The following is a 26,098-nucleotide window of genomic DNA, read 5'->3' as shown; positions in this document are numbered from 1 at the left end:
AGTTTGCACTTCCTATCTTTAGGCTTATTGGTCCTTTTGTTTTATGGTATTTGCATGTTTGGAAATATTTTAATTTGCTCTAAGGAGAGCTGTGAATTCAGTTGTCAGCATTGCTCCTTTCTGCTCTTGTTGTCCCTTGGGTAGAGCAATTGGAATATCCCAATTGCATATTTATGAAACAGTCTGGATCCTCTGCATTTGGTTATGGGAAAACATAGCATTCAAAGGTAACAGTGTAAACTCTAATATCCCTTCAGCTGAAGTATAGTTTTTATTATTTATTAGTTTATATTTATTTAGGAGGAGAAAAGTGTATGTTTTATATTGAATTGAGCTGTGTTCATTGCAGAAGTTTGAGCTTCTTGCAGCACTACAACGGTTGGCTGTGTTTTCTTTGATTCTTATGGATGCGTAATTAAGTTTTCTCTTTAATCTGTGATGTAAAACATGGCTCTTGAGCATTTGTTGTTATGAAAGATCTCCTGGCACTTTTAAGATATAAGGTGCATCTATGGGATTTGCAGACTAATATCTGGCAATTTTTGGTGTAATCTACATTTGTCCTTGCAAAGTCTAGAGACTGAATATAAATGATGCGCAAATTAGAAGAACATACCTTCAGCAGAGGTTCATTAGTGTTAAAATCTAATAACCACTAATTATAATCCAGTTACAAAGTGGATGCCCCCCTTGTGGAGACACTGAGATATCTTTTCAGGTCTTTTATAACAGGTTCTTAGGAAATATAATAGGGTTGTCAGATGTGTATAAGAAGTTGATGTAATTGCTGGTGTAATAAGAATTGAAACCTAACAAAAATGAAAATGTTCTGATTTGGGGTGTGGGGAAAGGGAGGGTCATAGGATAGAGAGACTTGCTACTAATCAATGTTGTTATAAGAGGACAACGTCCTTGTTAATACATCTCATTTTTTTTGTAAAGAATTTCAATACAGTGAAATCTTGCTTGCAGACAAGAATATCTATACAGTGTTATTACATGCTGTGTCATACGATATATTCCTCACATTTCACAAACTTTTCTGTAAACTCATTGGCACTGACTTAAAGATATTAACTTTCTAAACTGTAATAAATAATTATAACAAGTGGAAGTCCCCAACTTTACACAGTTTCAGTTCATTGCCCAAGCAGCCTTAAAATGATCTATTAAATGATTATTAGAAACAATTAATTATACTGTGAAACTCTTAAGAGCTCAAATGTAATTTCATGGTTATAATTTTCTTGTCAGGTAATAAAACAAGATGAGCTTGACAAGGATCTGTCTGTCTGCTCTCTGTTCGATCTGCTGAAATATGATGATTATAACAGTGACAAGCACCTAGTTCTGGAAGAATTCTACAGAGCATTTGGTAAGTACAAGATTTTGTCTATTCTTCTCACAGTTTTCTCTTTCTGTCTCGCTCTTTTTAAAAATCAAATGTCCTAATTTGAAGTGCCATGATGAGGTGCTTCAACAGTGAGCACAACTTGATCATTATGATGCAGGGGAACGTCCTGAAACAGAAATCAATAGAAGATTCGTTTGTGTCCAGTTTTCTCAAGACAATGATTCTGATAAAGGGGTATTTGTAGAAGATCTGCTTTTCTGTCAACAAATGAATGTACGGATGCACTAGTGAAAAGCTATTGTATTCAAGATCAGGTTGTAATCTGCAAAATTGGTCAAGCCACATTCCTTTTCTGTTTTCTGTATTCTGATTGCCACAAGCTTAACAGATACAAGTGTTCATTTCATGCTGATCTGCCGCTGTTGTGCTTGTTCAACAAAATTTGTTGAAGGGTATTCTGTAGAGGATTCATAGAACCAGGTGAATTTTCAGTGTTACTTGTTGGTGGTCCTTGTTGGACATCCCTCATTACTGGATGTCCAAGATGTCTGGGAACAAAAGTTTACTCCTGTATGGTATTGTTGCATCTCCAGACACTGCTGTTTTCTGTTACACGACCCCAATTTTTTGGCTAGTTGCTTGAGTCAAAAAGGGGTAATGATATTATAATGAATTGAAAGTTTTTTCTTTTCTGCTTACCACTAAAAGATGTTACACTAAAAGATGTTAGAGGAGACCATATTTAAAATTGGGAAGCTATTGGAAAACAAGTGGGAGGTGATGGATAATGGAAGCATTGCTTCACAGCCACCTTAGGTTTTTCTGTTAGGCAATGAAGAGCCCGAGTCACTTCTTAGTGTTTTCCAACTGATGTAACTGCTTTGATTTTAAGGGGCATATAATTTACATTTATATAAGTGAGAGCAGAGCAGTCTGGGAGTGTAAGGTGAAATGAATTTGGTGTTTTCTTCCTAGTTGCTGTGTGCAAAAAGAAGCCCTTTCGTAATTTGTCACATTCTAGCATAATCTGTGGTGAAGCCCAGGAGTGTTGAAGGTCAGTCTTGAGGTTCAGTGACAGAGCTACATGGAGAAACCTGCGCAACTACTGCATGCACTAGCTCTGGTGCTGACTATTAGTTGCTATAAGTCCTTTCAATACATGAGCGCCAAACTTCACCCTTTTTAAAAGGGAACTAATTGAATGTATTCAGAAATATCACCTGCCTGCTCTTTGAAATGTGCAAGCATGATGATCATCATTTATAAATTATTCCATTTGAATTATTCAGTATGGTTTTAAAAATTCTTAGGAAAGGCTAGTGGATAAATGATTGTTCAACTTAAATTATGTGTGCATATTAGACCTTGTGTGAAAACAATAAAAACTATTAGTCCTCTTGTTGATACATGCAGGGTCCACCAGAAAGATAGTGTATGACATATGATACGTCTGTATAATATTTTTAATCATGAAAGATTAAGAAAATGAAGATAGGTATAGTACTAGATTCATAGATTTATAGACTCCAGGACTGGAAGGGATCTCGAGAGGTCATCGAGTCCAGTCCCCTGCCCTCATGGCAGGACCAAATATTGTCTAGACCATCCCTAATAGACATTTATCTAACCTACTCTTAAATATCTCCAGAGATGGAGATTCCACAACTTCCCTAGGCAATCTATTCCAGTGTTTAACTACCCTGACAGTTAACTTTTTCCTAATGTCCAACCTAAATCTCCCTTGCTGCAGTTTAAGCCCATTGCTTCTTGTTCTATCACTGGAGGCTAAGGTGAACAAGTTTTCTCCCTCCTCCTGATGACACCCTTTTAGATACCTGAAAACTGCTATCATGTCCCCTCTCAGTCTTCTCTTTTCCAAACTAAACAAACCCAATTCCTTCAGCCTTCCTTCATAGGTCATGTTCTCAAGACCTTTAATCATTCTTGTTGCTCTTCTCTGGACCCTCTCCAATTTCTCCACATCTTTCTTGAAATGCGGTGCCCAGAACTGGACACAATACTCCAGCTGAGGCCTGACTAGCGCAGAGTAAAGCGGAAGAATGACTTCTCGTGTCTTGTTTACAACACACCTGTTAATGCATCCCAGAATCACGTTTGCTTTTTTTGCAACAGTATCACACTGTTGACTCATATTAAGCTTGTGGTCTACTATGACCCCTAAATCTCTTTCTGCCATACTCCTTCCTAGACAGTCTCTTCCCATTCTGTATGTGTGAAACTGATTATTCCTTCCTAAGTGGAGCACTTTGCATTTATCTTTATTGAACTTCATCCTGTTTACCTCAGACCATTTCTCCAGTTTGTCCAGATCATTTTGAATTTTGACCCTGTCCTCCAAAGCAGTTGCAATCCCTCCCAGTTTGGTATCATCCGCAAACTTAATAAGCGTACTTTCTATGCCAACATCTAAATCGTTGATGAAGATATTGAACAGAACCGGTCCCAAAACAGACCCCTGCGGAACCCCACTTGTTATACCTTTCCAGTAGGATTGTGAGCCATTAACAACTACTCTCTGAGTACGGTTATCCAGCCAGTTATGCACCCACCTTATAGTAGCCCCATCTAAACTGTACTTTCCTAGTTTATCTATGAGAATACTAAATAGACCACATCACATACTTTATGTATTATTACATACATTGTTACACTCTTGGTGCGAATCTGGGCATTTAAACAAGATACTGAATATGATAGGGATTGTATAGCTCATTTAAATAAACTTTGGGCCATTTAAACTATTTCTGGGGCAGATTTTCAAAAAAGCATCCTCTGATTTTGAACGTGCAGTTCTTCTTATGCAATCCATTTTGGGTACAGTGATACAGCTAAGAAGTCTTACTACTTGCGTTATGAGTCAGATAGGTAAAGTGGATGCGGGAATATCTTTTATAAGACAAATTTCTGCTGGTGAGAGAGACAAAAATTTGAGCTTACATAAATCTCTTCTTCAGCTCTGGGAAACTTAGAGTGTTGCTGCTAAATACAAGATGGAACAGAATGTTTATCAGGAATACTTACCACCCATTTCAGCATCCCTCCCGTCACAGAGAGGAAAGGGAAGATGAGGGAAAAACAGCTGGTGGGGAGGGTTGCTAGTGGGTTATACATAGTTGTAATAAGTCCGGTATCTCTATTCAATCCATGATTTTTAATGTCTAGCAAAATCAGGAATTTAAACTCCCAGCCTTGTCTTTTGAAAGTGTTGTGCAGGTTTCCTTGGAGGATGAGGACGGATAGGTCAGATATAGAGTGATCACTTTGTGAAAAGTGTTCACTCACGGGTGATGTGGTGTTTTTGTCTTTTATCATTTTCCTGTGAGAGTTCATTCAAGAGTGTAGTGATTGTCAGGCTTCACCCACATAGTTGCTATTGGGGCATTTAGTGCACTGCATGAGGTACACCACATGCTGTAATAGGCATGTGTAGAACCTCTGGATCCTGAAAAGTTTATTGTGGAGGGTGGTGATCACTGTAGCAGTGGACATATGTCTACAAGTTTTGCATCTGTTGTTCTGGCAGGGTCTGCTGCCGCTGCATGTTGATGTGTCCTGGTCTGTGGGGTGCTTGCTTCTAATGATGAGCTTGGAGAGGTTGAGGAGTTATTTGAAGACCCAAAGATGGGATTCAGGAAAGATTTATTTCAGGATGGGGTCCACATCGAGTATGAGTTGTGGTTATTTGGTGATAGCCAGTATAGGTTCCAGTTTGGGGTGGTAGATGTCAATTAGGGGTGTGCAGTCAGAGGGGGTTTTATTTCTATTGAAACAGGTATGCTAGGGTATTTGGATGACCCATTCCATAATACAATCTATTTCTCTGGTGGAGTGTCCTTGTTTGGTGAAGGTGGGTTTTGAGTATGTTAAGATGTATATCCCAGACTTTCTCCTCAGAGCATATTCTGTGGCATCTGACGGAGTGCTTGGTTGTAGATAGATAAGATTTCTTGATGTGTTTGGGTTGGTTATTGGATCTATGCAGGTAGGTATGGTGATCCCCGGGTTTCTTGTATATAGTTGTCTGTAGGGTTCCATTGTTGAAGCTAATCACGTTGTCCAGGAAGTTGATGCTGGTATGGGCTCCTCTGTGGGTAGGCCTGTACTATAACACCTGCATAGATGAGGAAGGCAGCCTCCCTCCTGCTTTTTAAAAATGTTTTAGGCACCCTGGGCCTATTGGGCAGTTCGCTATTTTGCTTGCCTTGCCTATATTTACTATCTGTTACACCTCCCTGTGCATTAGCTGCCCCAGCATAACTGTGCTGAGAACTGCATGGAGGAATTTCCTCAGAGCCCTACTCCCCCAGAAACCCCCAGGAGTCTCTACCCTGTCCCATGAGGTTACATGCCGTAATGGCCGATAAGTCCCCATATGCCCTGGGGCTTCATTTGCAACATGAGCATCGCTACCTTTGCTGGGAGGACCTGCCCCTGTCTTGCTGCCCAAACTTCAGCCCAGGCTGGGCCTGCTCTGTGACCCCATGCAGACCCCTCATACCTAGCTGCCTGAAGCTGCTGTTGCAAATGCAAATCAGCATGCAGCATCTGTGTAATACCATCAATTCCCACACTGAAGGACCAGCTTTTGGACCTTCCACTCCTGGGCGCAGAGTATTTTGCATATTTACTATTCCAATAGGCTGACTCCTGTCAGGTGAAGTCCCTGAGAGACTGGTTGAGCGTGATCCTTGTACCTGGCAGTGGCCCCTGCAACTGCCACCCCTTGCCAGGCTGGATGGCCAGATACCACCTCTGCCACCCATTCCCCCTAACCTCTGTGGTACAGGTCACAGTCACTCCTACCCAGAAAGCATTGCCTTCTTCTCCCGGCCAGCCAGACAAACTCCTCCCTGCTTAAGTGCAGGGTGGCAATTGTGAGAGATGTTGGTATATAAGGATGTGACATCCATGATGGCAAGGATGGTATTCTGAGAGAGGTTGTTAATATTGTGGAGTTTGTGGAAGAAGTCGGTTGTGTCCTGGAGGAAGTTGGCCTTTTGCGTGGTGAATAGTCTGAAGATGGTTTCTATGAGTCTCCATATTCCGTCAGGAAGAGTTCCATGGCCATATATGATGGGTCTGCCTGGGTTCTCTTGTTTGTGTATCTTAAGAAGCATGTAGAATGTCCATGGGGTGGGTTTATGGGGACTGAATTTGTAGAGTTTTCTCTTGGAGTTGTTTGGGGAAAAATTTGACGATAGCTTAAAATTCCTGGGTAAATTGTGGTGTGGGATCATCTTTGAGTTTGTCACTTGTTACTGTGCTTCAAGACGTCGGAATTTAGATGACTATCTTTTGTACCCACAAATTGTCGGTACATATATACAGTCACAAAGTTAGATGCCTCTCTCAAAGAAATGTCTCTTTCTGTTTTAATTATCACCCAGTATAGAAATATTAATATTTCCAAATTCTGGTGTTTAGGTACCACATTGCCTTCCTGCCTCACAGTGGTCCCTGTCCATAGGTTCTCTCAGCTTCTGTCCTGGAATAGTTTTCGTGTATGTTATCTATATGTATGTGGTAATATAGCACACACAAGTATCTGTATGAGGAAGGACTGCAAGACTGGAAACAAGTATGAGAGAAGATCTTTAGTGCATTTGTATCAATAGCTTGGGAGTAAAGAAGGAAGTCTTGTAACTGAGTATGAGATCATCAAACTCATTTTTAACCAGGACTTAGAATGATACTTGAACCCAAATCTTTGGAGTTGAAAGCCTATTTTACTAATCTGCTATACAACCTAGGTCCCTTAAAGACTTAGGTCAGTGGTTTTCAGTCTTCTTCCATGTGCTAAAAAATGTTGAACGGAGGTGCGGACCCTTTAGAAAACTTAGATGTGTCTGTGGACCCTCAGGGGTCCATGGACCACATGTTGAAAATCACTTATTTAGGCAATTAAATTTTATTTCAATATGCAGACAAGGACCAGAGTGTGATATCTGTTTTAATTAATTATCTTTTGTTTCATTAGCATCTCCTAATAGTTTTTTTTCCAGTAGTGTAGTTGATTATAGCCTTGACTGTGACATAAAGATTGTAAGTTTAGAATCAAATATGACCGTGAATTATATTGTGCATTTTATGATAAGGCTCCAGTCAGGCAATAGGAACTTATATTTTTTTCTATTAATAAATTACCTTCAGGACAATGAGAGATCATCCATTTTAAAGATTACAATATATATTTTAGATTAAAGGAAGCTGGTTTTCATGATAATAAACTGGTAGTTGCCTAGTAGAAAGATTAACATATTATATTCATATTCACTTACTGCTAATTATTTAGACAATATCTCTTCAGTTGACAAAATGCATTTGAGATAAATACTGAATCCCCCCCACTTTTGCAATTGTAAAATAAGTATGTGTGAAATAAGCAGATATCACTCTTAAATATACAGTTCGTTTAAATTTACAGTTTTTTAACTTGTGTTTATTTGTGCTGTACTTTTACCAGCTACCAGTTCATATAACAATGTTGCTGACGGAAGCAGATGGCATCATGCTCAGGAAGATTTGTAATTTAAATAGTAAGTGATGTATTGGGTTAAACCTCCATTAAACAGCTGTGAGATCCACCCCCCATTTAAGATAGCTGTAAGAGACTGCAAAACAAAGCAAAGAGTCCTGTGGCACCTTATAGACTAACAGACGTTTTGGAGCATGAGCTTTCGTGGGTGAATACCCACTTCGTCAGATGCATACATGTATTCACCCACGAAAGCTCATGCTCCAAAACGTCTGTTAGTCTATAAGGTGCCACAGGACTCTTTGCTGCTTTTACAGATCCAGACTAACATGGCTACCCCTCCGATACTTGATAGCAAAACAAAAGTCTCTTCCAAGTATCAGTGGGTTAGTGTAGTCTGGTATTTCTGGTATTTATTGTAAGGGAGAATACAGAGTGACAGACTGTCTCTCTTGGGATGAAGCGGCCTAGAAAGTTGTGGTCCTTACATTCAGGGCTTTTTCTCTTCTGTGAGTAGATGATGAAGGCAATAACAGAGAGGTGAGAACTGCTTCTGACAGAACTCTGTCTTGAAATCTAGTTACTTGGGCCCCAGTTAATCAAGATAATTCAACATGTTTGTAAATTTAAGCATCTGAGTAGTCCTATTGGCTTCATTAGGGCCTCGGAATTTGTGGGGTTTTTATTTCGAGGCTTTTGTTCTTTTATCCTTAACATACATATGCCAATGTTAGCCTTTTTACATATATCATGAGCTTTTAAAGGGCTACAGGTTATATTTCCAGCCCTGCTATTTGAATGGTGCAAACACAAAGGAGCAAAACAAATTACTTCCAATAATAGTAGGGGGTTAAAAGGAAAAAAATAAGCTGAATATTAAGAAAAAATTCCCAATCAGATTTTGTTAGACTATGGAACAGTGTCTCAGTGCAAGACCCATAAACAGGAATCATTAAAACTAAGATGATAGAGATGTCTTTTAAAGCAGGGACATGGAGTATGTAACATAGATAAAGCTTTCCCTACCCTTCAGATTCTACCTGACCACCCTTTTTAGTCAAAAAGGAATTGTGCACTGTTTAGTGAGTAGGTTGGAAAAGATTGGATATTGATTGTCACTATAGCTGCTCAAACTTGGAATTTCTGTTCCACAGGGAATTCTAAGAAGTTATTTTTGTTCAGACTAAGATTGTTTTTTTTAATATGAAATTTGCTGTGGAAAGGATATTTTGGTTCTTTGGAACATTTCCATTTGAGTTCTCTGCCACAGAATGGGAAACTTAGAAACTAGGAAACTTGTCTTAAGCTTGACTCCCACAGCTTCCAGGGCCACAAAGGTCCTGAGGAACAGGGAGCCTAGATGCCTTGAGAGCTCCATCTGGAGGCAAGGCTCCCAGGACTGCAAGGCTCTCAGTTTCCTCTAGACAGACTGATGAGGAGCCAGGGGAGTCAGGGAGTCAGGAACCTGTCTGATTTCCACAAAAGCTTTGTTGAAATCAAGAGATTCCTGCAAATGTTTTGAGTTCAAAGAATGAGCATTTGTTGACAGAAACAAAGTCAGTTGGAAAAATTCAGACCAACTCTAGTTATCATATGGTTCTGAAGCTTAGAATATGGATACCCCGTGTGTGGGTAAATTATAACATATATATATATATATATATATATATATATATATATATATATATATATATATATATATATATAAAATAAAATTATGTATGCATACCTACGCATGCACATACACAACACACCAAATAAAAGTAAAGTCAAAGGGGTTTATATTTATGAATACCTCTTTTAATAATGGGCAAAGAATAAATGTATTTTGTCTCAGAGGAGCGGCTGAAACGTAAGATGATGGAGCTAGTCACCAAGTAGAGGAATCAAATACAGAATATTCAGAGTTTTAGGTTCTGTAAATTAAAAATTATTCACAAAAGAACTCAAGGATTTGCTGACTTTGTATAATTAAATGGCAAAAAAGTTCATTAGCGCAGAGTTAAGGTTTCCCAGTACCAGCTTGTGCCCTTCTAGAATGTCAAGTTCAGCATAACTCAATCTTCAGAAAATACAGCATTAAGGTAAATACAGATCTATCATTAACTCTGCTTTCCTGGAGCTGCAACAGCAATGGGAATTATCTGCATGCACTGCCCTGCATTCAGTGTGTAAGTTAAATGCTTTGAACAGTGGAGGAGGTAGGTGGGGCAGGTTGATAGAAGTATATTTGTAAGATGAGAGATGGGGATTAGTTTGAGTGTCACAGAGATATGGCTGTGATATGAGGAGATCAGGTTTGTGCCTACCCCATGTGTGTGAGTAAAGGAAAGGGGAACATGAATACTTCAAGGAGCTACTGAAAGATTCTATAGGTTGTCACAGTAGCAGGGCACCAGAGGATGGGAGGGTCTTTCCACAGGGATTATCAATAGTGAGCTGGGATATGAGAGCAGTCTGTGGGGGTTAGTGAAGATAAGGGGAAGTATAAGTTTACATGGTATCCTGTGAGTAAGTGTGAAGGGGTTGTTAAATTTCACAAGTGAATTTTTTCTGTCAGGAGAGTAGGTACACTATAGGGACAATAGCTGCACACCTATAGTGCCATACTTATGCTAGCGTAACCCTGTAGTGTAGATGCAGCCTACAGTTATGGAATGGATTTGTCATCTGCTACCACTGAGACCAGCCTAGCTCCATTCTCTTTGGAACCCCCCTTCAGGTAGTTGAAGGCTGCTATCAAATCCCCCCTCACTCTTCTCTTCTGCAGACTAAACAAGCCCATTTCCCTCATCCTCTCCTCATAAGTCATATGCACCAGACCCCTGATCATTTTCATTGCCCTCCACTGGACTCTCTCCAATTTATCCACATGCTTTCCGTAGTGGGGGACCCCAAACTGGATGCAATACTCCAGATATGGCCTCACCAGTGCTTAATATAGGGGAATAATCACTTTCCTCGATCTGCTGGCAATGCTTCTACTAATGCAGCCCAATATGCCGTTAGCCTTCTTGGCAACAAGGACACACTGTTGACTCATATCCAGCTTTTTGTCCACTGTAATCCCCAGGTCATTTTCTGCAGAACTGCTGCCTAGCCAATTGGTCCCCAGCCTGTAGCAGTGCATGCGATTCTTCCATCCTACATGCAAGACTCAGCACTTGTCCTTGTTGAACGTCATCAGATTTCCTTTGGCCTAAATTTCCAATTTGTCTAGATCACTCTGGACCCAATCCCCACCCTCCAGCATATCTATCTCTCCCCCTAGCTTATTGTCATCTGCAAATGTGCTGAGGGTACAATCCATCCCACAATCCAGATCATTAATGAAGATGTGGAACAAAACTGGCCCCAGGACCAATCCCTGGAGCACTCTGCTTGATACCTGCTGCCAAGTAGACATTAAGCTGTGGATCACTACCCATTGAACCCAACAATCTAGCCAGCTTTCTATTCACCTTATAGTGCATTCATCTAATTCATACTTTTTTAACTTGCTGGCAAGAATACTGTGGGAGACCGTATCAAAAGCTTTGCTAAAGTCAAAGTATATCATGTGCACTTCTTTCCCCATATCCACAGAGCCACTTATCTCATCATAGAAGGCAATCAGGTTGGTCAGGCATGACTTGCCCTTGATGAATCCACGTTGACTGTATGCCTCACCCTTGATTCCAGTTCGCATGAGGGGGGAAGGGGATGTCAGATCCCCACTGGTGCCCCGCCCACCCCAGCTTGTGACACACTCATGGGAGGGGAATGTGGTGCTGACAGGTGCCACTGCCTCCATTTTCCTTCAGTCCTGTTACTCACCCCCATGTTTCCCCTCAGTGTCTCACCCCTCCTCCCCGTCTCCCCACCCATCCTCTCAATCCCTCCTCACACCTACACCTTTCTCATCCTATTTCCACCTACTCTGCCACTGCAAATCACCAGCCCCTCCCAGTGAATATTTGCATCTGTCATTTATTTTCTTTTCAAAAATAGTTTTGGCACCTTCTGAATATTCTGCTGCACTCAGATTGCATTTCTCCATCATTAAAAGATGCTTTGACAAAGGCAGATCAGAGCAAAAATAGCTCGTCTTTTTATTTCAGATTTCTGCCTTGAATTGGATTTTAGTGCCTGTGTGGTGCTTAGATTCATTGGCAGGAACATTCCCTTGGAGCTGCACAAGTCCTGTGACTCTAGGGCACCTTTAAACACTCCTTGTGTTCTCGCTCTCTGCACAGGTGCAGTGTAATGTATTAGGCATGTGAGCCTTAGGGCAAGTATACACTACAGCACCACATCAGCACAGCTGCAGTGTGTCTGGTGAAGATGCACTATACAAGTGGGAGAGCACTCTCTTGTCAGCATAATTACTCTACATTGGCAAGAAGCAGAAGCTATGTGGGCAGTTGACATAGTGCCAGTGTGGGGGCAGAGCGAAACTTGAGTTGCAGGGGAAGGGGGTTCCCCTGAGCTATGTAAGTTAGATTGATTTAAGTGGTAGGGTAGACCTGCCCTTAATCTTGGCAGAAGGCCTAACTGAAGAAACAAACTCTTTTTCAAATAATGGGTGATGGGTGGCATGCACTCTGTTGTGGTAACCCCTGAGCATTGGAGACCCTGATGCAATTATCTCAGCCCTCTTGATCTCTCTCTGCACACAAAAATGTGTTTCCAAAATTGTCAACTTTAAGAAAAGTGTGGTTTTTTTTTCTTGGAGGCTATATGCTGGAATCCCTTGATCAGATGGCCCCAAATTTGGATCACTGACCACATCCTGCACCCCGATAAGGCACACCAGATTTCAAGGCAATTCAGTTTTAGAGCACTTTGACCAGTTGAGCTTTAAACAGAAATGCTGATATTAATCTTAACTATAGCTCTGCTCTAATGTTTCTTATGGTATCAGAGTAATTTTATATAGATTAGAAACACTCTTTTATCTTTGTGCTGTAGCAGTATTATTCAATTTATGAAACGAATCATTTTGTATTAATATATTGTGCTCTTTAATTTTTAAAATGAAAATCTCTGAAGCATATAGCTCAGGTGGCCTGTACAATGGGCCACAAAATCTCAAAGCTTTACTACAAACAAGTAAATAGTAAATTATTCTGTTTGATCACTTAACAGATGCAGATACATTTGTGAGCACTTCCATTTATGATAGCAGTAGAAAAAAATGAAGGTAATGTGGAAATTTCTGAATAGAACTCATTGAATACAATGAATGCGAATACCAAGCTTTATCATAAATAATGCAGCAAAGTAATGGTCCAGTTGTAGCAACTGGCATCCTCTTGAAGTGAAGAAAAAAAAATATCACAGTCTTCTGCAATGAGTTACCCGTATTAGTGCGTAACTGTTTCTAAGGGCAATTTATGCTGAATAAAAGTGCGTGGAAACAAATATTGAAGCAATTTGGATTTTTTTTAAAAGCCACCAAATATGCCAGGAGCTAACTGAAGAATTAGCTGCACAAAACAAAACAGGGGCCTAGTTCTGATACCCTTATTCTCAAAGAACAGTACTTTCCTACTTGTGATGTAATGTGCTGCTCATCATGAATAAGGATATCCCAATCTGGTTCATAGTGGTTACTTGTAGTTTAGAATACCAGGTCCTGGTACTCTACATAATGCATTGCAGTATACTTCAGATAATGGAATGTACTTTATTTTATTACAGATAGGGCTCAGGTCAGAAAATTCTGATCTGAGTTGAAAACATTCCGTATTTCCAGGGTGTTCAAGTTCTGATCAGGGCTATGTTAGTGACATTGTCATCCTTAAAATTTGAATCTGGGTTGATATTCCAATGCTTCTTCCTCCCCAAAGGGATTTTGTTTCAGACTCATGCCTTATTTCGATTTACATTTTATTTTTAATTAGTCTTATTTGGTTGTAAATTTGTCAAACACAGATATTCCATGGAAATTTTGCAAAATCATAGTACAAATCTGTGACTTTGCTCCTGCACAGTGAAAAAGAGGCCAAGGTCCAACAATCATAGAAACACAGTGTCTGATACAAAGCCAACTAAAATCAATGGAATCGTTCTACTTCAGTGAATTTTGGATCAGACCCAAAAGGCCCAAATCATGGTATCTCTACACAGTATGCACAACGACTTAATTCAGTGAAAGTCCCTAAGAGGGATTGCAGGATTTGGTCCTAACATTTTTCTAATTACTTTGGGCCTGTCTTACGATCTTTTTAAATTTCCCAAACCTGCTTTTTTTTTTATTTTCATTGTAGAGATTGGCAGGGAATAGCTGCAGAAGCATACAATAAATGTTGTTGAATGACACTGTTTAGCAACTGATAATTTCTTTTAGTACATGGTTCTTTAACTACTATGTTGCTGTATGGCTGAAATTATTTCTCACATTACCAATGAGAATTAATTAGTCATAGTGATGTCAAGTAATTCCCACATATTGGAGGCTTCCATAGTATGTATGTAATTGCTGAGACTCGACTCAAGCTCTTTGTTACATGAAAATAAAAAAGCTGTGTGTGACTGAAATAATAGCTATTTTACTAAAATCTCGTGTATAGATGAGCATTTGAGGTTTTGTATTGTTTATTTACAGCAATAATTATTGATTGCTTTTATCTAAGTGTTGAAAACACTGTTGTGAAGCCTCAAACATTTCAGGGTGGCATTTGAAGCTTGCAAACCTTCCTCAACTTTACAATTTTTGCCTGTAAGTCAATTTACTTTACTTACCCATGTCATGAACACAGAGCCTGATTCAAGGCTCATGGAAGTCAAGCTGCAAGACTCTCATTGAATTCAGGTGGCTTTAAATGAGTATTGTGGATGACTGGTTGTGTCGTTAAATGTAAACCTCAATATGCAGTGGTGCCCAATTCTGCCCTCTTATATGCACTTACAACTCTGGCTGACTTCAGTTGGAATTGCAGAGATTTATATATTGGTACCTGAGGGCAAAATTGGGTCCTATACAGGAACTCCTCACTTAACATTGTAGTTATGTTCCTGAAAAATGTGACTTTAAGTAAAACGATGTTAAGCAAATCCAATTTCTCCATAAGAATTAATGTAAACGAGGGGGTTAGGTTCCAGGGAAATTTTTTTCACCAGACAAAAGACTATATATATAAAATATATACACACACACACACACACACACAGTTTAAGTTTTGAACAAACAATTAATACTGGTACATAGTGATGATGGTTGTGAAGCTTGATTGAGGTGGAGGAGTCAGAGTGTGGGATATTTTCCAAGGAATGCCTTACTGCTAAATGAACTAGCAATTGACCTAGTCCTCAGGGGTTAACTTTCACAACACTCTACAAGGCAGCAGGAAAGGAGGGAAGGCAGACAGAGACACACACCCTGTGTGTGAGAGAGAAAATGTGTATTTCCCCTATAAGTAACTGACCCCAGGCTTAAGTACACTGCCTTGTTAATTAAATCAGCTTGCTGAGACCTGAGAGGGCAGCTATTGCCGAGAAGTTCCCTCTCTCCATCATGAGTCTCCCCTGCTCTATGGAAGATGGGGTAAGCGGAGTGCAGGAGGGAGGGGGAGACACCTTGACATTAGCTCCCCTTTTCCCTCCTCCCCCTATACAGCAAGCAGGAGTCTCTGGGAGCAGCTCCAAGGCAGAGGGCAGGAGCATGGTAGTGTGGGGAGGGACAGCTGCACAGGGAACTTAGTGGAGCAGGGAGCTGATAGGGGTAGCTGGTAGAGGGGGTCACTGGTCCACCCTGGTTCCAACCAGCCACCAGCTAGCTGCAAGGGGCCGCTCTTCCTGCAAGCAGTGGACAAAATAGGCGGCTGTCAAACGACATGAGAAGGGAAACATGTCAGTTGCATCTGTAATCATTTTCATTAGTAATGTTTATGGAAGAAGAAAGTGAAAAGGGGTGTTTTTCAAGAGGATACATTACATACAGTTACAGAAGCATAGTTGCATGGCAGAAGAACAGATCCAAAGACTCCACCCATGAATTGTTTCCTTCTCTGTACCCGCTGAACTAGTTAGAGCTCTCCTGCTAGGTCCTGGCCCCTAAATTGGAGGTGGTTCTCTAAATAGCAAAGAAGATTTTAATTTTTTATTTCATTTTGAAAATTTAAAGTCACAAAGTATTGATGACTTCAAAATTCCTGGTTTTAAACATGCTAGATTAGTGGGACAATTGCATTACACAATGGTTTGCAGTATTTCAACCCATGTTTACCAAAGAAATTAGAAAAAACAAAATGAACAGTAAAAAATCTGTGGTATCTCCTTTCCTACCTTTATCTTATTTTCTTGTTTCACTTATATTATACATTCTTCATGGTTTTTTTATCCCTTGTAGAGCACTGCACACACTGCCATCACTTAAATAATAAAAATCTGAATTTTGGTTTATGCTTTTTATTTAAAAAATTAGTGCTTATTTTAGCTGGAGTGTAACAGATTGTATCTCTTATTTTCCTAATTTTTTAATCTCCTAGTGCTCCTGCTATACAGTAGTCTAAAAGTTATCATTTAAAAGAGCAACCTCTTTGAGAGGAAATAAAAGGTATGAAGGAAACCTTTCTTTAAAGAGAGACTACTTCTGTCTCTTTAATATATTGAATAATCTCAGCAGGGTAGTGTATAGTAATGATAGTTTCCAATAACCATATTTGACTGTGTCCATCATTTTGGTACATGCACAAGATGCTTTTCTAAAAAGCTTCCATTGTGACAGCTGGCTACCTCTGACTCACTGATAGATTTGGAAAGTCTAAACAAAACATGAAAAATCATTCTCTGCAATCCTATATGGTATGAAAGCTGAATATATCCTTTGCTGAACCCTAAGAGCTATTATGAAGTCTTGAAAAATAGGTCTTCCCAATCCTCTACTGATAGATTTCTTTCAGTATGTTTTAAAACTGGAACACATAAAAATTTATGAGACACTATATAAAGCACAAATCTTTTGTCAGCCCATGTTGCATGGTAATATAATTTATTTTTTTTTGTTTACACAAACCATGTCTACTGTGGTCAAAAGTCAAAAAAGTGCCAATAGTTGCTGCACTTTGGTTTATTTCTACTTTTAGAATAGAAAATAATTGTAATATTCCTGATACAGTGGTGTGGTGATTGTTAGTACGTGTTGGCTTTTTCATAGAAACCAGTGCATGTATGTACTGGAGAATGGAGGGGGAGTATCAAATGCTTCAGACTGTCACAGCTATTGTTATGATCTTGGCTAACCATTGGAACAATTTAGCAAGGGTAATAGTGGATTCTCCTTCACTGGTAATTTTTAAATCAAAATTAGATTTTTTTTCCCTAAAATATATGGTCTTATTTTGGGGAAGTTCTATGGCCTGTTGTATCCAGGAGGTCACACTAGATGATAACTGTGATACTCATAGACTCATAGACTCCAGGACTGGAAGGGACCTCGAGAGGTCATCGAGTCCAGTCCCCTGCCCTCATGGCAGGACCAAATATTGTCTAGACCATCCCTAATAGACATTTATCTAACCTACTCTTAAATATCTCCAGAGATGGAGATTCCACAACTTCCCTAGGCAATCTATTCCAGTGTTTAACTACCCTGACAGTTAGGAACTTTTTCCTAATGTCCAACCTAAATCTCCCTTGCTGCAGTTTAAGCCCATTGCTTCTTGTTCTATCATTGGAGGCTAAGGTGAACAAGTTTTTTCCCTCCTCCTGATGACACCCTTTTAGATACCTGAAAACTGCTATCATGTCCCCTCTCAGTCTTCTCTTTTCCAAACTAAACAAACCCAATTCCTTCAGCCTTCCTTCATAGGTCATGTTCTCAAGACCTTTAATCATTCTTGTTGCTCTTCTCTGGACCCTCTCCAATTTTTCCACATCTTTCTTGAAATGCGGTGCCCAGAACTGGACACGATACTCCAGCTGAGGCCTGACCAGTGCAGAGTAAAGCGGAAGAATGACTTCTCGTGTCTTGTTTACAACACACCTGTTAATGCATCCCAGAATCACGTTTGCTTTTTTTGCAACAGTATCACACTGTTGACTCATATTAAGCTTGTGGTCTACTATGACCCCTAGATCTCTTTCTGCCATACTCCTTCCTAGACAGTCTCTTCCCATTCTGTGTGTGTGAAACTGATTGTTCCTTCCTAAGTGGAGCACTTTGCATTTATCTTCATTGAACTTCATCCTGTTTACCTCAGACCATTTCTCCAATTTGTCCAGATCATTTTGAATTTTGACCCTGTCCTCCAAAGCAGTTGCAATCCCTCCCAGTTTGGTATCGTCCGCAAACTTAATAAGCGTACTTTCTATGCCAACATCTAAATCGTTGATGAAGATATTGAACAGAACCGGTCCCAAAACAGACCCCTGCGGAACCCCACTTGTTATACCTTTCCAGCAGGATTGTGAGCCATTAACAACTACTCTCTGAGTACGGTTATCCAGCCAGTTATGCACCCACCTTATAGTAGCCCCATCTAAATTGTACTTTCCTAGTTTATCTATAAGAATATCATGCGAGACCGTATCAAATGCCTTACTAAAGTCTAGGTATATCACATCCACCGCTTCTCCCTTATCCACAAGGCTCGTTATCCTATCAAAGAACGCTATCAGATTAGTTTGACATGATTTGTTCTTTACAAATCCATGCTGGCTATTCCCTATCACCTTACCACCTTCCAAGTGTTTGCAGATGATTTCTTTAATTACCTCCTCCATTATCTTCCCTGGCACAGAAGTTAGACTAACTGGTCTGTAGTTTCCTGGGTTGTTTTTATTTCTCTTTTATAGATGGGCACTATATTTGCCCCCTTCCAGTCTTCTGGAATCTCCCCCGTCTCCCATGATTTCCCAAAGATAATAGCTAGAGGCTCAGATACCTCTTCTATTAACTCCTTGAGTATTCTAGGATGCATTTCATCAGGCCCTGGTGACTTGCAGGCATCTAACTTTTCTAAGTGATTTTTTACTTGCTCTTTTTTTATTTTATCTTCTAAACCTACCCACTTCCCGTAAGCATTCACTATATTAGACATTCCTTCAGACTTCTCAGTGAAGACCGAAACAAAGAAGTCATTAAGCATCTCTGCCATTTCCAAGTCTCCCGTTACTGTTTCCCCCTCCTTACTGAGCAGTGGGCCTACCCTGTCCTTGGTCTTCCTCTTGCTTCTAATGTATTGATAAAAAGTCTTCTTGTTTCCCTTTATTCCCATAGCTAGTTTGAGTTCATTTTGTGCCTTTGCCTTTCTAATCTTGCCTCTGCATTCCTGTGTTATTTGCCTATATTCATCCTTTGTAATCTGGATTTTACCTTCTGGATTTTAAATCTATGAAAATTAATGTTGTTTCACACTGATACTCATCACTCCTGACCTTTGCTGGTTCTCTAGCTATTCAAATAATAGTACATCATAATTACAAATATACTTGTAAATATATGTATATTGTATAGACTCTCTCTCTCTCTCTCTCTCTCTCTCTCTCTCACACACACACACACAAACACACACACACACACACACACACAGAGAGAGAGAGAGAGAGAGAGAGAGAGAGAGACCAAATTAACATCATCTAGGGACAACTCAATCACTGAAGACTGTGATAGGCCAAAATTCCTAGGTAGCTAATGGTCAGTCCTGTCCTTACTGCATGTAGGGTGACCAGCTGTCCTGAATTAGGTGGGAGAGTCCTGAAATGCAGAATTCAGGTCCCAGTCCTGAGCTGAATGACTCCAGGGACAGCATTTGTCCTGGATTTCTTGCAGCGCTGCTCCGTGCCTGCCCAAGGCTCGGTGGTGGTTCCTGGACGGGGAGGGGCTTAGGTGGGCTTTTTCACCCTTTTGCCATGAGGTCCTCCCCTCTGAATCCCCCTTCCCGCCCCGACAGGGCCAGAAGCTGGAGTCAGGCAGTAATAAGAGCCGCCCAGGGAGCCTTGGCTGCTGTGGGGAACCCTGGATCCTCTACCTGCCCTGGGCGGTGTGACCCTGGGGGTGGGGACATGGGCCTGCTCTTGGATACCTTGGCACCCCCCAAACACACACAGGTGGAGAATCCAGGGCTCCCCGAGTGGCTGTTACTATGGCCCAGCTCTGGGTTCTGACCTGGCTGGGGACGGGGCCTCAGGATAAAGAAGAAGGCAAGGGGGTGAAGGGGTTTGCGGGGAGAGAAGAAGGGAGTGGCTCCTGCACGTGTCCTGCTTTTGCTTTTTGTAAAGATGGTCATCCTAACTGCATATCATAATACACACTGCACTTCCATTTATCGAGAATCATGTTTATTCAGAGATTTTTGTATTTATTCCAAAGTCTTTCCAAAAACTGGGCTTGTGCTTTACCAAAAATAAACATGTCAGTGGATTCCTGAGCCCCTGGAATTCCTAGGTACTCAGAATCCTGTGTAACTACGTCTACACTACGGGATTATTCCGATTTTACATAAGCTGGTTTTCTAAAACAGATTGTATAAAGTCGAGTGCACGCGGCCACACTAAGCACATTAATTCGGTGGTGTGCGTCCATGGTCCGAGGCTAGCGTCGATTTCCGGAGCGTTGCACTGTGGGTAGCTATTCTGTAGCTATCCCATAGTTCCCACAGTCTCCCTCGCCCCTTGGAATTCTGGGTTGAGATCCAAGTGCCTGATGGGGCAAAAATCATTGTCGCGGGTGGTTCTGGGTAAATGTTGTCACTCATTCCTTCCTCTGGGAAAGCAACGGCAGACAATCGTTCTGTACCGTCTGCTGCCATTGTAAATTGGCAATAAGTTGACGGTTATCTGTCGTTCTGTACTGTCTGCTGCTATCATGGGTGCCCCTGGCTGAGGTCGGCCGGGGGCGCAAAGGCAAAAATGGGAATGACCCCCTGAGTCAATCCCTCCTTTATGGTATCTAAAAATAGTGTCAGTCCTGCCTAGAATATGGGGCAAGTGTACTAGAGAACCAGTGTATCAGAGAGCACAGCTGCTCCATGTCAGATCCCGCAGAAATGACGAGCTGCATGCCATTCACGGGGGGTGCCCCTGCAACAACTCCACCTGTTGCTTCCCTCCTCCCCAACCTTCCTGGGCTACCGTGGCAGTGTCCCCCCCATTTGTGTCATGAAGTTATAAAGAATGCAGGAATAAGAAACAGTGACTTGTTAGTGAGATAAAATGAGGGGGAGGCAGCATCCCACTGCTATGACAGTCCAGGCAGGACATTAAGCGGTGTGGGGAAGAGGAGCCCAGCATCCCGCTGCTATGATAATCCAGGCAGTACAGAATCTTTTCTTTACACAGGAAAGGGTGGGGGCTGATGGAGCTCAGCCCCCAGTTGCTATGATAAGGACGGTTACCAGCCGTTCTGTACCATCTACTGGGAATGACCGGGAATCATTCCTTTTTTTACCCAGGCGCCCCCGGCCAGCCTCACCCGAGGCCAGCCAGGAGCACTCATGGGCTGATGACAAGGATGGCTAGCAGTCCTACTGCACCATCTGCCACTGGGGAGGGGAGAGGAGCGGATACTGCTCTTCACTGCCGCAGCATCGCGTCTACCAGCAGCATTCAGTAGACATAGGGTGACATTCAAAGAAGTCAAGAAACGATGTCTTTCCCTTTTCTTTCACGTGGGGGGGAGAGAGTAATACTCTGAACCACGCCGGACAATGTGTTTGAACCTACAGGCATTGGGAGCTCAGCCAAGAATGTAAATATTTTTCAGAGACTGCTGTGGACTGTGGGATAGCTGGAGTCCTCAGTACCCCCTCCCTCCCTCCATGAGCGTCCATTTGATTCTTTGGCTTTCTGTTACACTTGTCACGCAGCACTGTGTAGCCTGGAGATTTTTTTCAAACACTTTGGCATTTCGTCTTCTGTAATGGAGCTCTGTTAGAACAGATTTGTCTCCCCATACAGCGATCAGATCCAGTATCTCCCGTATGGTCCATGCTGGAGCTCTTTTTGGATTTGGGACTGCATCGCCACCCGCGCTGATCAAACAGGAAATGAAATTCAAACGTTCTCGGGGCTTTTCCTGTTTACCTGCCCACTGCATCTGAGTTCAAATTGCTGTCCAGAGCGGTCACAGTGGTGCACTGTGGGATACCACCCAGAGGCCAATACCATCGATTTGCGGCCACACTAACCTTAATCCGATATGGTAATACGGATTTTAGCGCTACTCCTCTCGTTGGGGAGGAGTACAGAAACCGATTTAAAGAGCCCTTTATATCGATATAAAGGGCCTCGTAGTGTGGACGAGTATAGCATTAAATCGGTTTAACGCTGCTAAAATTGGTTTAAACGTGTAGTGTAGACCAGGCCTAAGTTAACAGTGATTTATTTATGAAATTCCTGGAGGGAGGAAAGCACCACTCAAAGGTTTCAAAGCTGCAGGCAGAAGTAAATCTATTGCAGTATTGTGTCATAAAATATTTAGAAAGAGATAATGCAAAACAAAGGAAATATAGAGGAGGAGGGAAACAAATGTGGTCTCTGGGTGGGGGAATTATTGAATATACAGAGTCAGGGAATAGATTGTCTAAAATGGAAGAGAGGTTGGGGAAATTCACCTGGTTATTTCCCCCGCAAGCGAATAAATCACTGAAGCTAGAAGCAGTGTTAGTGCATTTTGTTCATATTGTATTACAGAGGCAATCCCCCACACTGAGGACATATGGTAGTGGTTGATGATATGTTTAGGGGGAAACATATATTATTTCCAAAACAGATTGGACTTTGTATGTAATAAATCACAGAATCATAGGACTGGAAGGGACCTTGAGAGGTCATCTAGCCCAGTCCCCTGCACTCAAGGTAGGACTAATTATCTAGACCATTCCAGACAGGTATTTGTCTAACCTGCTCTTAAAAATCTCCAGTGATGGAAATTCCACAACCTCCCTAGGCAATTTATTCCAGTGCTTAACAACTCTGTCAGGATGTTTTTCTTAATGTCCAGCCTAAACCTCCCTTGCTGCAATTGAAGCCCTTTGCCATGATAGCCAAGAGATGGTTCAGGCCCCGGTGAAAAATTTTTTTCGGGGCCCCCAGCAAGGGTGGACTGGCTAAACAGGGCCAACAAAGCCAGGGAAGCTGGGCCCTAGGCCCCTTTCCAGACAGCCAGGCCCCGGTAATTTGGCTTCCCCTCCCCACCCCGCCCCCTCGTCGGCCCTGCCCCATAATTCTTGTCCTATCCTCAGAGGTTAAGAAAAACAATTTTTCTTCCTCCTCCTTGAAACAACCTTTAACATACTTGAAAACTATTACCATCTCCCCTCTCTGTCTTCTCTTTTTAGACTAAACAACCCCCACTTTTTCAATCTTCCCTCATAGGTCATGTTTTCTAGACCTTTAATCATTTTTGTCACTCTTCTCTGGACTCTCTCCAATTTGACCAACATCCTTTCTGAAATGTGGCACTCAGAACTGGACACAATACTCTAGTTGAGGCCTAATCAGAGTGGAGTAGAGTGGAAGAATTACTTCTCATGTCTTGTTTACAACACTCCTGCTAATGCATCCCAGAATCATGTTCCCTTTTTTTGCAACAGTGTTACATTGTTGACTAATATTTAGTTTGTGGTCCACTGTGACCTCCAGGTCCCTTTCCACAGTACTCCTTCCTATGCAGTCATTTCCCATTTTGTATGTGTGCAACTGATTGTTTCTTCCTAAATGGAGTACTTTGCTTTTGTCCTTATTGACTTTCATTCTGTTTACTTCAGACCATTTGTCCAGTTTGTGCAGATCATTTTGAATTATAATCCTATTCTCCAAAGCACTTGCAACCACTTCCAGCTTGGTATCATCCACAAACTTTATAAATATACTCTCTATGCCATTATTGAAATCATTGATGAAGATATTGAACAGAACCAGACCCAGAACTGATCCCTGCAGGACTCCACTCATTATGCCCTTCCAGCATGACTGTGAACTACTGACAACTACTACTCTCTGGGAACATTTTTCCAACCTGTTTTACATCCCCCTTATAGTTTCTCCATCTAGGTTGCATTTCCCTAGTTTGTTTATGAGAAGGTCATGTGAGACAGTATCAAAAGCTTTACTAAAGTCAAGATATACCATGTCTACCACTTCCTTCCTATCCACAAGGCTTGTTACCTGGTCAAAGAAAGCTATCAGGTTGGGTTGACATGATTTGTTTTTGAGAAATCCATCGTGACTGTTACTTATCACCTTATTATCTTCCAGATGTTTGCAAATTGATTGCTTAATTATTTGCTCCATTATCTTTCTGGGTACAGAAGTTAAGCTGATTGGCCTGTAATTCCCTGGGTTGTCCTTATTTCCCTTTTTATAGATGGCCACTATATTTGCTCTTTTCCAGTCTTCTGGAGTCTCCCCTGTCTTCCATGGCTTCTCAAAGATAATCACTAATGGCTCAGATATCTTCCCAGTCAGCTCCTTGAGTATTCTAGGAAGCATTTCATCACACTCTGGTGACTTGAAGACATCTAATTTGTCCAAGTCATTTTTAACTTTTTCTTTCTCTATTTTAGCCTCTTCTGATCCTACCTCATTTTCACTGGCATTCATTACATTAGACGTCCAATCACCACCAACCTTCTTGTGAAAACTGAAACAAAGACGACATTAAGCACCTCTGCCATTTCCATATTTTCTGTTATTATTTTCCCTCCTCCTCGCCTCATTGAGTAATGGTCCTACCCTGTCCTTGGTCTTCCTGTTGCTTCTAATGTATTTGTAGAACATTTTCTTGTTACCTTTTTTGTCTCTAGCTAGTTTGATCTCATTTTGTCCCTAAATACTTGCGTTGTTTATGTTCATCTTTTGTAATTTGACCTAGCTTCCACTTTTTGTAGGGCTATTTTTTTTTATTTTTATATCACTGAGGATCTCGTGGTTAAGCCAGGGTGGTCTCTTGCCATACTTCTTATCTTTCCTATGCAGTGAGATAGTTTCCTCTTGTGCCCTTAATAATGTCTCTTTGAAAAACTGCCAACTGTCTTCTATTGTTTTTCCCCTGAGACTTGCTTCCCATAGGATCTTACCTACCAACTCCCTGAATTTGCTAAAGTCTGCCTTCTTAAATCCATTGTCTTTATTTTGCTGTTCTCCTTCCTACCATTCTTTAGAATCGTGAACTCTATAATTTCATGATCACTTTCACCCAAGCTGCCTTCCGTTTTCAAATTCTCAGCCAGTTCTTCCTTATTTGTCAAAATCAAATCTAGAACAGCCTCTCCCCTGGTAGCTATCTCCACCTTCTGAAATAAAAAAAATGTCTCCAATACATTCCAAGATATTATTGGATAATCTGTGCCCTACTGTTGTTATTTTCCCAACAGATGTCTGGGTAGTTGAAGTCCCTCATCTGCAAATGGTGCAGATCAGTGCATTCTGGTTGAATTTCTGAAGTGTTGAGTTAATATTTCTTATTATTTTGACTATGTTTATGTTTTTCATTTTTTATTACCTCTGTTGTTTGATTTCAAAATTTAATTAAAAAACCCACAACTATTTGGAGGTCTGATGTTTCTAGAACTCTGGTTAATACATATTTCTCTCTGCCACCAATTGTAAGTATTTTTAAATATGGTGTATTGCTGTGGGCTGGAAAATTTATTTCAGAGCCCAGGTGTACTACAAATATTTTAACAAGGAACTCAACAAATAGTTCTCTCATTCCCTGATCAATCCCAGCACTTAAGACTGTGAGTAGTCCCAATGGAATTATTCATTTGCTCAAATGCTTGCTTGGATTGGGGCTAAAATGCTTAGCACCTTGCAGAATCCAGCTCTTGCACTGTGATCCTGCAAACACATATAAACATGCTTGACTTTAAACACATGAGTAATTGCATTGATTTAAACATGCATGAAGGTATTTGCAGGGTTAGAGATTTAGTCTGTGAGAGGGCTTCGCTTTATTTCAGAGATGTACAGTGAAATGGCTTCTTGGCTTCAGAAAATGTCTCTACCTCTAATCAATCAGCAAAAAGAGGAGAAATGGTTCATTTTTTAAATGTTTATCTTCATCTAAGTACTCCACCTAGCTAAAGAGGGAGTTGAGGCAGATCCCTGATCTAGAATATTTGTAACAAGCAAGTCCTTTTAAAATATTTGTTGAATTTGTATTTATCTATTTATTTTCTTGATAAAGAAAAAAGGGAGTTTGTAGGGAGGAGGAGTTATTTATTGATTGTGACCCACAAAACTTGTTCACATTAGTATGGTAGTGCTTGTGGATTGCTGCAATTATAACATGAGGTTTTTAATTGGCCTTATCTGTGACA

At 40.9% G+C, this 26,098-nt stretch overlaps 1 protein-coding gene across 3 annotated transcripts in view; it reads left to right on the top strand.

Moving 5' to 3' along the window:
- The window catches only part of FSTL5 (follistatin like 5), a 593,647-nt gene that overhangs the window by 331,155 nt on the left and 236,394 nt on the right, over window positions 1-26,098 (top strand). For all 3 annotated transcript variants that reach the window (XM_050946344.1, XM_050946342.1, XM_050946343.1), the window contains exon 6: window positions 1,255-1,375. In XM_050946344.1, coding sequence (XP_050802301.1) covers window positions 1,255-1,375 — 121 coding nt within the window. The remainder of the gene's footprint in view (window positions 1-1,254; window positions 1,376-26,098) is intronic.

The sequence above is a fragment of the Gopherus flavomarginatus genome, chromosome 3 (assembly GCF_025201925.1).
Source record: "Gopherus flavomarginatus isolate rGopFla2 chromosome 3, rGopFla2.mat.asm, whole genome shotgun sequence".
NCBI classification, from domain to species: domain Eukaryota; kingdom Metazoa; phylum Chordata; order Testudines; family Testudinidae; genus Gopherus; species Gopherus flavomarginatus.
This window is presented reverse-complemented; position numbering and strand designations above follow the sequence as displayed.